The sequence below is a fragment of the Labrus mixtus genome, chromosome 2, assembly GCF_963584025.1.
Source record: "Labrus mixtus chromosome 2, fLabMix1.1, whole genome shotgun sequence".
NCBI lineage: Eukaryota > Metazoa > Chordata > Actinopteri > Labriformes > Labridae > Labrus > Labrus mixtus.
The window spans coordinates 15,995,152-16,012,305 of record NC_083613.1 but is presented as its reverse complement, the minus strand read 5'-3'; the positions used below and the strand labels follow the sequence as shown (position 1 = coordinate 16,012,305).

The 17,154-nt window shown below is 39.8% G+C and overlaps 1 protein-coding gene across 1 annotated transcript; it reads left to right on the top strand.

The window, feature by feature from the left end:
• Nucleotides 1-1,492: 1,492 nt before the first annotated feature.
• Nucleotides 1,493-11,011, top strand: dctd (dCMP deaminase). Its single transcript, XM_061052958.1, has 6 exons — nt 1,493-1,649; nt 3,997-4,096; nt 4,806-4,941; nt 5,693-5,809; nt 7,006-7,102; nt 8,886-11,011. The coding sequence occupies exons 1-6, from the start codon at nt 1,609-1,611 to the stop codon at nt 8,968-8,970; spliced, it is 576 nt and encodes a 191-aa protein (XP_060908941.1). The 5' UTR covers nt 1,493-1,608; the 3' UTR covers nt 8,971-11,011.
• The last annotated feature ends 6,143 nt before the right edge of the window (nt 11,012-17,154 follow it).

Genomic DNA, 17,154 nt, shown 5'->3' with positions numbered 1-17,154 from the left:
CTTCCTAAAAGAGGTTTTCTAAATAAAAAATCTGAGTCACATTGGTCAAAGTTTTTGTAAGTGAAACATCAAAATATAATTTATTACTCAATTACAATCAATATTTTGTATTAAATAAATCATCACAAAAAATAACGTCAAACTTAAGCACACGCTTTTATGTTGATTTCATATTAAAATTGTATTTTTATTAAATGTATCTATCTGCTTGTTTTTGGTGTTTTATGATTAATAAACTGGACAATACCTAAACGTGATTCTAACTTCTAAAGAACAAATATTGTTTGAATTAAATTACATTTAGGGCTACAGTAAAAAAAAAAAAAAAAAAAGTTCAGTCCTCCAAACAATAAAATTCTTCACTCTTTAAACTGCAGCTTGTTAAAATGTGTTTCTCCTTTCATCGTGTAAACAGGATGATTTAGTTCAGGTTGTTTTCTTTCAATGAAAAATCAATTTGATCTGTCTTCCATTTTTGAAAAATGATTGACATATTGAACGGTAACATGTTCAAAATGCTCCAGATGACTGATCCCTGACTTCATGTTTTAGAGAATGTGATGAAATCTGATAAAAGAGGATGTATTTACAGAAACACATTATGTAATAGCTTGTTGATGTTTTATGGATGTTTAACACTTGCTGCTTGAACCCCGGGCTTTCTTTGTCACACCCGGGGCTTCTGCACTTTGATACTACTCTGCTTTTAGAATAGCCTATATAGGCCTACATTTTTAAAGGTTTATTTAAAGACAGGAAAGCGGGTAGAGTCAGAAATTGGGGAGAGAGAAAGAGCGGGTGCTGCAAAGGGGCACGTGGCAAATGAGCCACAGGCCGGGCCCAAACCCGGGCTGACCAGCCGGAGAACCAGCCTTCACACATGGGGTGTGCGCAACCACCAGACGCCTCAAACAAACTTCTTGAATATATACTGGATAATCATTTGACAATTAGGCCTACCAATTTTATCACATGCTAAAAGTAGGCTATTTGTGGTTTTTGGGGCCGTTTTTGCGTTTAGTGGATAGGACAGCTTAAGAGAGAAAGGACATGTTGGGAGGTGAGAGTGGGGGATGATATGCAGCAGAGGGTCGAGGTCGGATTCTTTACCAAGTTGTTGTTCCGGCTTGAGCACTGAGCAGGTGTTCATGTGCATTTTACAACCGGGCAACTCTTTTTTCCGATGTGTCCGACACTACATGAATGCAGCAAGCGTATGCGATGATGCGAACCAATGGAACCAATGGTGAAACTACAATGTAAAATATGTCCCCGAGTTTACCTTACCAGGCAGGACAAACCTACTTTCCTGTTGTTTTTACGTCCCTTAAACAGAGTGTGTGATTATTGGAAGTAAATGCTACACTTTTTGTATCACTATGGTTGTTACTGAGTTTTTTTTGTTTTTTTTTTATAGCTAAGCTTTCATTGTTTGTTCCTGGCAGGCATAGTTCAGGGCTTAAAAAAAACGATGAAAAAGCGCGGGAGTTTCCTTCCGGGTTCCTGTTGACATAGGAGACAGTGCGGCGTGTCTGACTCCACCACAGCCACAGTCGCAGGAGAAGCAGGGAAAACATCGACTAACTTCTGAGTTTTAACTGGAAAAGGATGGAGGACATTCAGCAGGCGAAGCCTGCTCTTCTGAACGGGTAAAAACTTAAACTTTATCCTGCTGTCTGACACATTTATCAAGTATTCTGTCAACAGCATCTACATATTCAAACAGTCTTGATGGTAAACTTCACATTTTTTGTAAGGTTGGAGGAAGAATGTGTCTCATTTATTTTTAATAAAAGCGGAAATAAAACCGTACCACAGTCCAGTAGAAGTACAAACATTTAAATATTTACTATGCATTCAGTGTGTTTTATGACTGTACTGTCATGAAATACACAAATAAAGATGTTAATTCTAAATGTGTTCTTATTATCTAAAATTAAAACCTTGTGCCTCAACCTGCATTCTTTCTGATGTCCAGAAGGGTGCGACTCCACTGGTTGTGAAAAGCAGTCTGATGGTGAAGTCTGTGATAAAATGTTCCTACTTATAAATTGATTTATTCCCTCAGTAAAACGATTCCGAATTTCCGAGTGCATTGCCTCAATCTCTAGTTTCTAGTCTTCTTCAATACACCATGATTTTAATTTAGTAAAATGTGGCCCCATTTACTTATTTCTGAGCAAATCTTGTGCACAAAGAACAGCAGGCAGGTTTTGCAGTCTGCTCCCCTGGTGCCTTTTAGAGAGGAGACATTTATATACAGTGGGTACGGAAAGTATTCAGACCCCTTTACATTTTTCACTCTGTGTCATTGCAGCCATTTGCTAAAATCAAAAAAGTTCATTTTATTTCTCCTTAATGTACACTCAGCACCCCATCTCGACAGAAAAAAAACAGAAATGTAGAAATTTTTGCAAATTTATTAAAAAAGAAAAACTGAAATATCACATGGTCATAAGTATTCAGACCCTTTGCTGTGACACTCATATTTAACTCAGATGCTGTCCATTTCTTCTGATCCTCCTTGAGATGGTTCTGCTCCTTCATTGGAGTCCAGCTGTGTTTAATTAAACGGATTGGACTTGATTAGGAAAGGCACACACCTGTCTATATAAGACCTTACAGCTCACAGTGCATGTTAGAGCAAATGAGAATCATGAGGTCGAAGGAACTGCCCAAGGAGCTCAGAGACAGAATTGTGGCAAGGCACAGATCTGGCCAAGGTTACAAAAGAATTTCTGCAGCACTCAAGGTTCTTAAGATCACAGTGGCCTCCATAATCCTTAAATGGAAGAAGTTTGGGATGACCAGAACTCTTCCTAGACCTGGCCGTCCAACCAAACTGAGCAATCGTGGGAGAAGAGCCTTGGTGAGAGAGGTAAAGAAGAACCCAAAGATCACTGTGGCTGAGCTCCAGAGATGCAGTAGAGAGATGGGAGAAAGTTCCACAAAGTCAACTATCACTGCAGCCCTCCACCAGTCGGGACTTTATGGCAGAGTGGCCCGACTCAGTGCAAGACATATGAAAGCCTGCACAGAGTTTGCCGAAAAACACATGAAGGACTCCCAGACTATGAGAAAGAAGTTTCTCTGGTCTGATGAGACCAAGATTGAAATTTTTGGCTTTAATTCTAAGTGGTATGTGTGGAGAAAACCAGGCACTGCTCATCACCTGCCCAATACAATCCCAACAGTGAAACATGGTGGTGGCAGCATCATGCTATGGGGGTGTTTTTCAGCTGCAGGGACAGGACGACTGGTTGCAATTGAAGGAAAGATGAATGCGGCCAAGAGATATCCTGGAAGAAAACCTCTTCCAGAGTGCTCAGGACCTCAGACTGGGCCGACGGTTCACCTTCCAACAAGACAATGACCCTAAGCACACAGCTAAAATAACAAAGGAGTGGCTTCGGAACAACTGTGACCATTCTTGACTGGCCCAGCCAGAGCCCTGACCTAAACCCAATTGAGCATCTCTGGAGAGACCTGAAAATGGCTGTCCACCAACGTTCATCATCCAACCTGACAGAACTGGAGAGGATCTGCAAGGAAGAATGGCAGAGGATCCCCAAATCCAGGTGTGAAAAACTTGTTGCATCATTCCCAAGAAGACTCATGGCTGTACTAGCTCAAAAGGGTGCTTCTACTCAATACTGAGCAAAGGGTCTGAATACTTATGACCATGTGATATTTCAGTTTTTCTTTTTTAATGAATTTGCAAAAATGTCTACATTTCTGTTTTTTTTCTGTCACGATGGGGTGCTGAGTGTACATTAATGAGAAATAAAATGAACTTTTTTGATTTTAGCAAATGGCTGCAATGAAACAAAGAGTGAAAAATGTAAAGGGGTCTGAATACTTTCCGTACCCACTGTACGTTGAGCTCCTTCTCAGGAGAAGACACAAGTTAAATAAAAACACAAGAATCCAGACAGTGTGATTCATGTCCTCTTGTATTTCATACCCCTGTTGTGTCGTTGTGTGTTTATCCTGCAGCAGCACGACCAGAAAGAGAGAGGACTACCTGGAGTGGCCAGAGTACTTCATGGCTGTGGCTTTCCTGTCAGCACAGAGGAGTAAAGACCCCAGTTCTCAGGTGTGTGTGTAGTTATATATAGTCCTTGTACGATAGCCACACAAGATCCTATTCAGACTAAAAAAACGGTAACCACTCGCTTTCCATCCTTCACTATGGTAGTGGGAGTAGGGTGGCTGTGGCTCATTTGGTAGAGCCGGTAGTCTCTCGACTGGAAGGTCTGGGGTTCAATCCCCAGCTCCTTTTGCCAAATGTCCGATGTGTCCTTGTCGAGACAGGCTTACTCCCGCTGATCGGGGGCGGCGTATGAATGCGTATAAATGGGGTTAGTTACTTCTGATGTGAGTCACTTTACATAGTGACCTCTGCCATCAGTGTGTGAATGTGTAGGTGTAAAAGTGCTCTGAGTAGTCAGAAGACTAGAAAAACGATAAATTGATTGTATCTATTAATTCATATTTGTGGACTATGTGTGAAAGCAAAAATTTGCTGTCCAAAGAATTGATGTAATATGGTAACGTGATGAAACTGGTGATTTACAGCCCTCTGTAGTGTGTAGTCTGTAGTTTATACACAATACACACAAAATGTCTTTTTTGTTTTATACATGCTTCAAGGAGTTTGAAAACTGATATCTCTGTATGAGCTACAAAGATTATGGATTATATACCCTCCATGTGATTTTAATCAGTCTAAGCCTATTCGTCACAGCTGCTTGTAGAAACCACAGAAAGCGTCTGTAACAGTAGCACCTGTGTTTTGTGTGCAGGTGGGCGCCTGTATAGTGAACCAGGAGAATAAGATCGTGGGGATCGGTTATAACGGGATGCCAAACGGCTGTGATGATGACCTGCTGCCATGGTCCCGCTCTGCAGACGACCGGCTGGACACTAAATATCCCTATGGTGAGCTCTGATTGGTTTTAGTGTTTGACTGTCGGAGACCTTTTTTGTGTGCGTTTGGTTTAACACTGTGTCTACGAGTTTTTCCTACACATACAATGAAGCGGTGGTCATATTTATTCCTCCCCTCATCAAAGTCTGACAGGTGTTTTTGTGACACAATTTTCTGAGGTGTTTGATGCTCAAAATGTTCTCTGGGAGAACAGCTTGGGGAAATGGAAGTACCACCTCAGCCTCACTTTGAGCAGGAAGAATACTGTCTATATGTCTATATATCTAATATTTTTGGGAGTGTTTCTTCACTGGACATGATCCAGTTATAAAGGCTTTTACTATGTGTATAAAATATGTGCTGCTGTACCACAAATTGGCCTTAAGAGGGCGGCAGAGGATAAGAAATGAAGAAATCTGTCTACATTTATTTGCTGTTGTCAGGGTCATCTTGATGTTTCTCTCTTGGTGCTCAGGTTCAGGTGTGACAGAAACTAAATGATCTTCTAATTGGTTCTCTTCAACTGAATCTCAAGCATGAAACAACACACATTTAACTCTCTTATAGTAGCCTAACCTTTAGACGCTCAGCCTCCTAAAGAATCTTTTATCACATTTTTCTTCTTCAGGAGGTATGTTCCTCTACTTTGTGCCTACTCCTCTCCAAAGCTTTATGTATGATCTGTAGAGCTATCTGTGACCTCGATTGCAATGATTTACCAGAAAGTTTAAAGAAAGTCTTCTTCTTTTGTGTGTCTCTCAGTGTGCCACGCAGAGCTGAACGCCATCATGAACAAGAACAGTGCGGATGTGAAAGGCTGCAGCATGTACGTGGCTCTGTTTCCTTGCAACGAGTGTGCCAAGCTCATCATCCAGGCAGGTGTGTGCACACATTTATAATATTTCTGCTTCAAGCTGTCCACCCTGAATTTCCCCAAGGGGATGAATAAAGTATCTATCTATCTATCTATCTATCTATCTATCTATCCCACACCAGAGGATTTTAGGCCCCATTTTGTGCCCGATTTACTGCTCATGATCGAGTCGGAGCCTCCCCGATGTGGTCAGACTGCCTCCGACAGTATACCTGCAGCAGCCAATGAGAGCAAGCAGCCTTGAAAGCGTCACCACGGCTTTAGCGTAGTCTGACAACTCACCCTCAGCTCACGCTACAAATTGTACAAAGCTGCACATAATCTGTCATCTCAGCCAGGATCTTGTCCGTATTGTTCTTCTTACTTTCTGTTTTTTGCTTCGAAACACACAACAGGAGAGCCAGCTGATGATGTCAATCGTTCTTATTGCTTTTGCTTCTGGAATCACGTTTGATCACTCAAGTTTCTGTGAGATCATTACTACAAACGGGCAGGTGTGTGGTCTCCCCCGATCTGGCCGAGTCGTCTAGTGTGTGCGTTCGAAGGATTTTAATATTAAAAATCGCTTCAAACTGCCCGTATGTTTGTGGCCTCCCATGTTTTTTAAATTTATTTAAATTGTTGTTTAAATTTAAGATTTGAAAATCGTGTGTGTGTTCAGCGCTGGGTTGTTGCAGATTGAGGACGTGTAGTTTGCCTCAACTTCAAAACAAAGATATAAAATGTAAGTTTTATTTTAATAGTGCTTTGCTTAACAAGGATACATAGTCCTAAAATTACAGAAGAAAAGTCAAGAGCGATAATTAAGAACTCATAAGTCCTTCTTTTGATTTGAGGGTTTAAAGACTTCTGACTGAGTGTCAGTCTCGACTCTTACAGAGCAGCATTTAAACCAGTTCTATCTTTACTGTAGTGTCTGTAAATATGATTGAACCGCAGCAGACCTCTCTGATTCTGCTATTCTTTCAGCTTCACCAATACTAAGTTTAAAAAGTTTGTTCCTCTCATGGTTGCCAAAGAATATTAAGATCCGTGCTCTGAATGTCTGCAAGAAATCTAACAGCATGTACCGAGTGTTCTTCAGTTTTGAAGATCTTGTTCTCTCTCCTCCTGCTTTCTTCCCCGATGAGGAAGCATGTCTCTTGTTCAAAGAATAAAATAAGATACACATTTCACAGTCCTGTTTCCTCCCTCTGTCCAGGTATAAAGGAAGTGATTTATCTCTCAGATAAGTACCACGACACGCCGGAGATGGTCGCCTCCAGGAAGCTGCTGAGCATGGCAGGAATTCAGTACAGGTGAGTCAACTACTCTGCTTTCTTACCTTAAAGAAAACACTCAGATATATAGGTACTATTTTCTGTGTTGTCTTTGTAATGAACCTCTGTACTGTTGTTTCACCAAATCTTTACTTTATGAGACGCCAGAAGGACTTGAAACCGCCAATTTTCTGACCTTTGAATTTGAAAGGAGCACCGCTGCTCTCTCTCTTTCTCTGCAGCTTCTGACAGATATTGTATAGTTTTAAAACTTGTGGAATTGAAAAGTATTTTAGTATTAAACATTTTGACACATCACTGACTCAGTTTGAACTGCCAGCTTCACTGATGTAAAAACAGACTCCTCTCGTCCTGCTGGACTCTCCGGTCTGTCAGCAGCGTACGCTGTGTCATCTGTGACGTTACCATCGATCCTGGTCCACTCTCTGTTCGATGATAACACTACAGTCTGTAATTTCCTGTTTCTGGATCAGCCTGAGTCCCAGTCTGTCCATTACAATTTCCTGTGGGCGGACGTAAGCCGGGTGAAGCTGGGTTAGCTTAGCTCTGATCTTAGTTCTCTTTGGGGATTCAATCAGGAGGAGAGCGAGAGGAGGACACCATCACTTTAAAATACCTTTTTTTTTTTTTTTCCAGTTTGCAGGATGAAATGTGATGTGACCTTTTAACCTTTATCTTTTCCGTTTAAATGCATCGTTATAATAAATACCAAGGAATCAGCTGTCTATTACGCTGGTTCACATGCGCAAAATTCCCTGAAATCCTCAGATAGAGCTGCATGTGTGAATGCAAAATCCTTTACCAGGACTTTTTCCTACCAGCCCCAAACTAAAATTTCAGCATGAGTGAGCCGATGTGATCTGTTGCTTATATAATCCTTTTGAAACCGCTCTTAACTCAGAAATAAAACAGCCAGAGTATGAGGTCTTTGACACTTGCAGAGAACTCGGGGAACTGTCAGGAGGAGGTGTATGTTCTCTTGCCAGACCCCTTGTATTTTCCCCACATTAAGTCAGAGTGAGTTGATGCAAGATATTATCTGGAGAATTTACCGCAAGCGAATAGGAGGGAATGCAGGAGTGCATATGTGAAAACAGCGTATGACTTCTGTACTTTGCATCATCACTTTAAATGTTCCTGAATTAATTATCGCTGTGTGAGCACAAACCGCTGAATTATTCATCCCGACGGCGGGAGCAGGTGATGACGTTTTATTAACTGTTTGATCTTTGTGCATGTATTGAAGCTGCATTATACTCTTTAATTTTTTTCCCACTCTTGGGTTGATTTTTGAGAATGCGTCCAATTAAATGTTGCATTGATATTGAAGCAGAAACTGTCATCAGAGCGTCACACTTTCATCCGCCTGCCATCTTTGATATCTGAACATTAAGACAGCCTTGTCATTTTTTTTTATGTCCAACAGGGAAAACTTCTCGCTGTGAGGGACGTGTGATTCCAGAAGAATTAGTAGTGCACATTGCACATGCAGCTTTAGTCATGTCCCACATGTTTAAGCAGTCTGTAAAGGGGCTTTGGTATTTAATGAAACCTTCCTCATGAACATTCATTTGTTATAAATTCCTTTTAGTTTGTTAAAAAGGCTTTAAAGACTATTCATGTAGTTTGTTCCCCTCCTTCTTTGTGTCTGAAACTTCCCCTGACATTGTGAAAATGTGTTTGTGTGGGGGACAGAAGGGATGAAAGTGTGACTTATAAAGACAAAGACCTTCATCCTCCTGCATGTTTTTCCATGTGTGACTTTGTGTGTGTTGTTTCTTCTCTCTGTGTGTTCTTGCAGGCAGTTCAAGCCCAAGAGGACTGAGATTGTCATTGATTTTAATTCCATTAACCACCCTGGAATGCTGAGCGGCGCGACCAAGTGAAAAAATGCAAAGAGCCCACCTTGGGGAGCTGCTGAGCGAGGAGAGGAAGAGGAGGAGGAGGAAGTGGGACGAGATTGAAAGGGACTTTGATGCCTCGTTCCTGCAGGTCTTCTTGCCCCCTGCTTTGTCCAAAGAAAAACTCAAGGACACCTCGACTTTGGTGTCTTTTGAAATTTTGATTAACCGGATATTCAAGATAATTTGACGCCTCACTCTTTGTGGCAGAGGGTCTTTATGTCCTGCTTTTTTTTTTCTTTAAAACTTGAGATGATGGAAACAGGGTGACTGTTGATTTTTAATCTTTGGTGTTGTGGATCAGATCGTCTCATGTCTGTCTGCACAGGGGAACACCTGACACCTGTCCTTTCTTTCTCCTTCAAACAACTTTACAGAGTAATAAAAAGCACCTTGACCTTTTATCATTAATGCTGGAAGTTTCCAGTAAATCTTTTTATTTTGTAAAAATAGACAAGGTCCAAAAAAAAAAAATTTTGAGACTTTTTATTCGTCCAGCCCTGTTACTAATTTCACTTTCACTGGATGTCTTTCTTGTTTTACTATGTTTGGTTTTATGCAACTAAAACGCCTCATCTAAAGAATTCCTCCATATCCTTCCCTAACTATCTGATCATTTGTACTTCCGGTTGCTTCTTGTATTTTGAAACCTGGGACCTATTTTTTGTTTTTCATGTGTTTGAGTCTTATTGACTAAAAAGTCCAAAAAATGTGGAACTGATTCAAAGTCATCCCTCGAGTAAATGCACCCAATAGGTCCCCACAATCACAGATTTCTAAGCTTTGATACGATTTTAACAAAAAGCTAAAAAAATATCAAAACCAATACAACAAAAATGGATACCAGGGATGTCTAATACTGGGTCATTTCCTGTTTCTCATTATTTATTTTTTTTAAAACTGTTTTTCTACAATTGATAATTCAAATACAGCTATTGTATCATATTAAAAAGTATCAAAGTAATCGCATCAAGTCCTCTGAAGGTTGTTGTGTTTGTCTGAGGCAGCAGTAATTAAGGTTGTCACATGAGGCTCCGCTGTCATAAAGTCTTTTATGGTGATTTAGCAACGGCTAATATTGGTGTCCCTATCTGAGATCACATTGCATTACTGCATTAAAAAAGACGACATGTAGAGACACAGCAGGAGCTCCACACACACACTGGCTGCTCTCCCCTTCTGGCTCCGCTGCTTCTGTCTCACACCTGTATCGCCTCCTTTACTACCTCCAATGGTGGCACAGAGGTGGGATCACTTCTTGGAAGTTATAAATCTGATATTGTGACAATCTTTGTTGTAGTCATGCAACTAAAACAATAAAATAACCTTTTTTGTTCATGGAATTTGGTGTCTTTATAGAGATTGATGTAACAGCTGATTGTGGTTTAAAAAGAAATCATCTTCCTCTTTAACTAAAAGGTCTCGAGGGATCCTTCTTTTAATGTTGTCAGACGTTTAGAATAACAATCATGTTTAGAGGACGCACTTTGATCGAGTTCATTCGCTGCGGTTATTATGTTACAGCCCGTTTTACTGAAACAATTCCAATACTTTTTATCAGCCAGGAGTCATTTAAACCCCCAAATAATTCCAATTTAATTTGGCACAGTTTGAAAAATGTCAAAGTTTATTCAGCGGGTTTGCAAAAAGAAAAATGACTCATTCTCTTTTCACAGATGACATTTTTGTTTCTAAGTTTAAAGAGTGTTTTAATGTACTTATAGGGGAGAAACGGGTTGTAATGTGTTTAACCTTGAGGAGTTGCTGCCTTCTTCAGATGGTGGCGTTAGTATTTTAAAAATGTCTTTTTGTACCTGCTGAATCGCTAACAGGTTACATTCACTGAGATCATATAGCTCTTTACTCAACTGCCTGCAAACATGCTGAACACTAATATCTTTAAAGAATGCAGCGTGCTTTTTACATGACATTAACTACATGTGTGTTCAATCCTGTCTTCATACTATTGTTCTTTCTACATGTTTGCTGTCAGAGCAGCAGGAGGCAATAAAAACTGGAGACATGAGGCATCGACTGTTCATCATTTATTTAACAAACTACTGTAGTGTCTTCATGATAGAGGCGGGGAATATAATCAAGGTTCTTATCTTCTGAGATTTTCAATATTTTAAAATTTATTATTATTTTTGGCTTAATCAGTCACTCCCTGCTAAGTGCTAATGCTAGCGCTTTAACACAGTAGAACACCGAATGGAGCAGCAAGAAATTCAGCCAGTCTGACAGATGACTGGAGCAGATCCTGAATATGTACTAATTCGAACATATAGACTTTATATCATGAATCCAGAATCACTGTGAATCGAAAATAGATTCTGAATGGAATCGTGATCCCAAGAATTGAAATAAAAGAAAATCGCGAGACACCCAAAGTTTCCCTAATTCATGATATCAGATTTTCAAACTTCAACATCCTTCATGTGAAGATCAAACCTATCGATATTTGTTTGAAATGAGAGATACCTGGTCCTCACTGCAGCTGCCTGTCGTGTTTATTTCAAGCAACAACGATAGCAGTCCAAGGCTCCCAGTATTGAAAAATATTTTGTTTTCATTTATCAAAAATGCCAGACAAACCCCGGCACAAAGGTTGCCTACTCAGTGTGTGTTAATATACGTATCTGCATGAAGAGATCTAAATGGAAACTGATGTTTCAGTTGTAAGAGTAATGATAAAAACTGCAAACAATACATTTCACTCGGTTAGTTTTCATAAAATCCTGATGTGATGTTTTCACCTATTATCACAGTGTGAATGCATAGAGTTTCCTTAGAGGGTTAAAATCTCAACCTCCTCTCTCTCTCTCTCTCTCTCTCTCTCTCTCTCCTGCTGTTCTCTAACATAAATGTCAGGTTTGTATTTTATTTCAATTCCAGGTGTTCAAATATTCCATCTGCACGCTGTTGTTTGACATTCAGCTCAGGAGATATTCATGGAAACATAATGGACACATTATTTCATTGTTTTTCCATGTACACATGCAAACACACACACACACACACACACACACACACACACACACACACACACACACACACACTGTATTCCGTTTGCTATTAGACATTTCTGCAGACATACCTCCACACTGAGGCCCATTTCACCGTTGGATTGATTTGCTGCTCGTTTTGGAACCTCGTTTACAACGATACACCGTAATCATTACTCTGCACCAGAGAACACACACACACACACACACACACACACACACTGAAATCACCTCCAGCTGAGTATGTGTGCTCGGGCTGTGTTTACCTAAGTGTCTCAACTTCTTTGTTAATAAGGTAGCATACTTTAAATATAAGAAAAAAATACAGTTGACATTGAGAGACTTTGAGGACAAAAAGCTGACGTGCTGACACGTGTCCTAGTGGTCTAATGTCTCATCAAATACGACAACATTCTTCATCAAAACAGTTTCAAAAAGGCCTTTTTACCATAAGTAAGCATACAAGAGCGTGATGGATTCTCAAACTATGAAGAGACTGAATGCTAAATTAGTTTAGATCATAGCTAACAGGTTATTAAGTAAGATTCTGAGGCCTTTGTTTCTCAAGATTTTCATTAACCATTGTCTGTGTACTTTATTAACAGTCTGGAAGCTGTGAAATGCAAACAATCGCTCAGATTTGCTACCATAGACTTTATATGTTAATGGACTAATCCTGAGTGCCGTCACCCATTTGTTACTGCAGGAGGCTCCTGAGGCTCATCGGCAGCAGCCGCCTTGCTGGAAATGCTGTCCCAGTTTAACTTTCAGTCAACATACTGACAGGCTGAGAGTTGGAGCTGAGGCGGGTTTTAGGCCTCCTGACAAACCGCTACATCGGACCAACCTGTCCATTAGGTCAGCTACACGCCTAACTATGGATAACACGCATCCAGTAGCGGAACGAGTGTGGGGGCAGAAGGTGCGGCCGCCCCAGGCCCACTGTTGTCTCAAGGGGCCCACTCTGAGCCAAATTTAACATGCATTTTGTTATTTAGTTGAATTTTCAAATAAAGTTGGTTTGACTAGTCTCTATTTCTTTTGCCACAATCAAGACACACAATGTATCTTGTAGAGCAGAGAGGGGCCCCCCTCCACTGCCAAGGGGGTTCTCAACTTTGGCAGCAAACAGCACCAGTGGGGTGCTGTGGCCTGTTTGTAATGTCATTGATTCCACCCCTTAGCATCCCCTTTGCTGGGCCCCCGCTGCTGTCTGGAGCTTTAAAAACCTAGTCGTCTGTCTGCTTTATTTCTGTTTACCTCGCAGTTTTCATAACATTGAAAGTGTAAAAAACTAAATAAAAAACGTTTTCTCATTGACAACTCAACCCTCAAGGACTCAACCTGGCAAGTCTCCTCCCGTTGCTAGCTCCACTAACGTAAACGCTAAATGTGTGGTTTTATTATATAGTCCATTTGGCTGGATGGGCGTCCAACTTCACTGAATGTCAAACTGTTGTTGCCTTCTTTGGTTTCCCGTTACTTGTTTAATAGAAATAATTGGTCAAATATGCGCACAGACATATCAGCACTTGTGCTGCTTAAATATCAGCAGGTCACTCACTGTTTAATGATAAGTCCCTGTCACTGTAATAGCACCCATTGTAATCCGTAGCGACATTTCTCTTCGTCTCGCCCTGTCTTGCATCTCCATACAGCCGATACTAAACCATAAATACTATACTATATTACTATAGGCTACAACATATGCTATATAGCCTATAGACAGTTTAAGGGCCCACTATAGGTCCCCGCCCCCTCTGCAATGAGCCATAAGCGCCGCGCCTCCACGTATCATTAAAAATAATCAACTCTGTACAGGGTGTGCCCATGAGGACAATAACTAATCAGACCTATATCGTTTTTTGTACCAGGATGTAAACGTGACCTTTTCTGCTGTGAAAAGGTGTGTACGTGACTTCTGGGGCTCGACGAACTGCAGGATTTTGCACTAAGGCATTCTCTTAATTTTTCAACACCAGAGGTTGCCGCTTGTTTGCGACATTAACATGACTCAGGGCCTCTTGGGGTCGAAATCAAGCTGCTCAAATTAACGCTCCCCCTAGAGGTCGTGAGGATTCAGTTGCGATGACTGAATTTAAAGTGTTTCTCTATTTTGTTGTTCTTTTCTGCATACTTTTCATCATCGAGCACTTTAAAGTTACTGAATTTGTTTGGGTGTTTGTAAGTGTTTTGGAAACGGTACAGTATCTAAAGTGGAATTCTGTTTTCTAAACGGAAATCATTTTTAGCACATTTGCTATTGTAGGCTACCATAACTAAATCAACACAGACTTGTGACAATGCAATAAGTCCTGGCATGCATTTGACTTTGCTGCAAATATATTTGACAAACTTTGTTGGAACAGATTTTTTGTTTTGTTTTATTTATATAGATAAAAAATAGGCACACTGGTGAGTAAAGTTGTTGTAAAACTAGGAAGCTGGTGGTTTGAGATTACAGCAGGAACATAGGAAATTTGTGTTGTGGCACTTTTCAAATGTGTTTTTATTTTTGGGAATGTTAGCAGAACTACAACATAGTTTAGTTTTTTATTGTTTTGAGGTTTGTTCTCTTGTTCCCAGAGATGAACATTTTGGCTTGACACACACTGTGGTGAGTGTTTGTGTCTTAATGTTTTCACAGATCGCTGAACAGGAGTTCACTGACAGGGTAGATAAGTGTGGGCATGTATTGAAGCGCCTCGGGGTGTGAAGTGTGCAGAGAGCCTGAAATCTAGAATCCACACTTGCATCCCCCCCACTGGTATAATATGTTCATTTTGTGCAATGAGGCGTTAAAATATTACTAATGAACTGAGCCGCCACCAGCTCGAGAGTTTCACCTCATGTTGAAAACCACAGTCTGCTGAGACACATTAAGCACCTTCTGCTCGGCTGCACTTTGATTTTGGCCACTAAACAAAAAGCGAGAGGCTGAAAGTACGCAAACACAGAGAGTGGGGACAATCGAATCACATGCTATATTAGGCAGGGTCATGGGAGAGAAGAACAAAGCAGGAGGGATGAGGCACTCTCAGGGGCAGACTGAGGAGGAAGAAGTTAGAGTCATCAACAAAGTAAATGACACCACCAAGTCATGATCTTATTCTCAGTTACATAACGTACTCAGGACGTAAAGACTCAACGCAGACACACATGAAAAACACAAGCTAAGGAAATATTCTTAAAAATATAAAGGTTATAGCCTTTCTTTCCTCTGCGGGAACTATCCATCAGTTTTTTAGTTTCTTAAAGATCCAACTCCTTCCTGACCCTCTCGTTTGGCTGAGTATGAGGGGCCGTAAAGGCTGTATTTTATTCTGGCCTTCTAATACACATGAATCCTCCTCTCACATAGCCTTTATTTATATTCTTCAAATGTATTGTATGTTTGTGGGAGAGAATGTATTAAAGAGTTTCACAGAGTAAATATGTATGTGAGTGAATTAGATGTGTGCTCAAGGACATGTATGTACCGTATGTAGGAATGTTTGTCTGTAAACTATGTTTCTGAATAAATGCATATATGTATGAATATGTACTTGTGAATGTAAAGATATGTATGTATGTATCTATGTATGTTTGTGCATGTACATGTATGGGCGGATGGCTAGATAAATGAATGTTTGTATATATTTATGTAATGTATGTGAGCATATATTAATATATGTATATGTGTGTTTTCATGTATGAATGTAAACATGTATGTATGTAAACTATGTTTGTACATAAATGCATATATGACTGAATGCATGTATGTCTGTATGAATCTATATGAACCTATATATAAACATATACTGTCAATACATACTATATACATTATCTTTATTGGAATTCCTGAGCTGCCCTGTCTTTAAGCATCCTCTGGGCCGTTGGTGTTGAAACCTGCCGCTGTGGACCCGCCTGACTCATGCTGCTAGAACCATTACTATAAGCCTGATGATAAATGTTAAAGTGAATCCTTGAGCTGTTTGACATTAACTGCTGTTACTTTCAAAATTAGTCTTTCCCATTTCATTGTCATTATAGTTTCTAATGTTTATAGTGGACTGATCATCGTGGGTGAATGTTCAACCTTCATCAATGATAAAACATTTCTTTTAAATAGGACTACAAAAATAGACTGATTGATTGATTGATTGATTGATTGATTGATAGATACATTCATACAAACATACATTTATTATACTTTTATTCATTAATATATTCATATATAGACACAATCCAATATACATCCATACATTCATGAATACATACATGCATATATGCACACATACATACATACATACATACATACATTCATAAACACACACATACATTCATACATACATAAATAAATAAATACATACATACACATATATCCATACATACATATATGCATACATACATTAATTCATACATTCATAAATACATACATACATTCATACATATATACATACATACACACATACATACATACATACATAAATACATTCATACATACTGTATTTTTGATCTTCTTGTCTTTCATTTGTTAGTGTTTTTGCGTTCTTTGATGACTTTGGTGTTTTAAATGGTTTGTTCTCTACCCTCAGGCCATGGCAGTTCTCAATTCAGACAGGCAAACCAGGAAAGAGAAGGAGCAAAGCCCAGCATCACTGATCTAATGTGAATCTGAGCCTGACTGAAAGAACATCCTTGTTGACGGAACTGAAATGATGAGTCAACGGGATGTAGCCTTGAGTCCTGACCTGTGCTCTCAGTGTCATCCTGAATCAATGTGATTCAACAGAGTTCAAATAAGAACAAGACAAGGAGACACAAAAATCACATAAAGAATTAAAAATCTGTATTACTCATGTGCTGCGGGACAGCTTAACTAAGAACAATTACTTTAGCTTTGAGAAGATACTCTTAAAGTTCAGACAGAAACACAGGAGTCTTGTCTTTATTATAACTGAGATATATCTCTACATCCGCTACATCACATTCACTGCCTGCTGATTTGAATAAGTTCAAATTCCTGTCTGATTTCCTCATAAACTTTATACTGTGAGTTCACGTCAGGAACATCATTAGAATCAAGAGGCTGAGTTGAATAAATTTGATTCATCACTGTTCTGAAATGAAATCTTTCATATGTGTGCAGAAGTGTTTTACTGGGACAATGACGGGAAACTGA

Excerpts from the sequence above, each read along its gene's own strand:
- dctd (XM_061052958.1), top strand. The coding sequence starts at position 1,609 with ATGGAGGACATTCAGCAGGCGAAGCCTGCTCTTCTGAACGG. Across the intron at positions 4,097-4,805 it reads GTAAAGACCCCAGTTCTCAG|GTGGGCGCCTGTATAGTGAA; the intron begins GTGTGTGTGTAG and ends TTTTGTGTGCAG. Across the intron at positions 5,810-7,005 it reads CAAGCTCATCATCCAGGCAG|GTATAAAGGAAGTGATTTAT; the intron begins GTGTGTGCACAC and ends CCCTCTGTCCAG.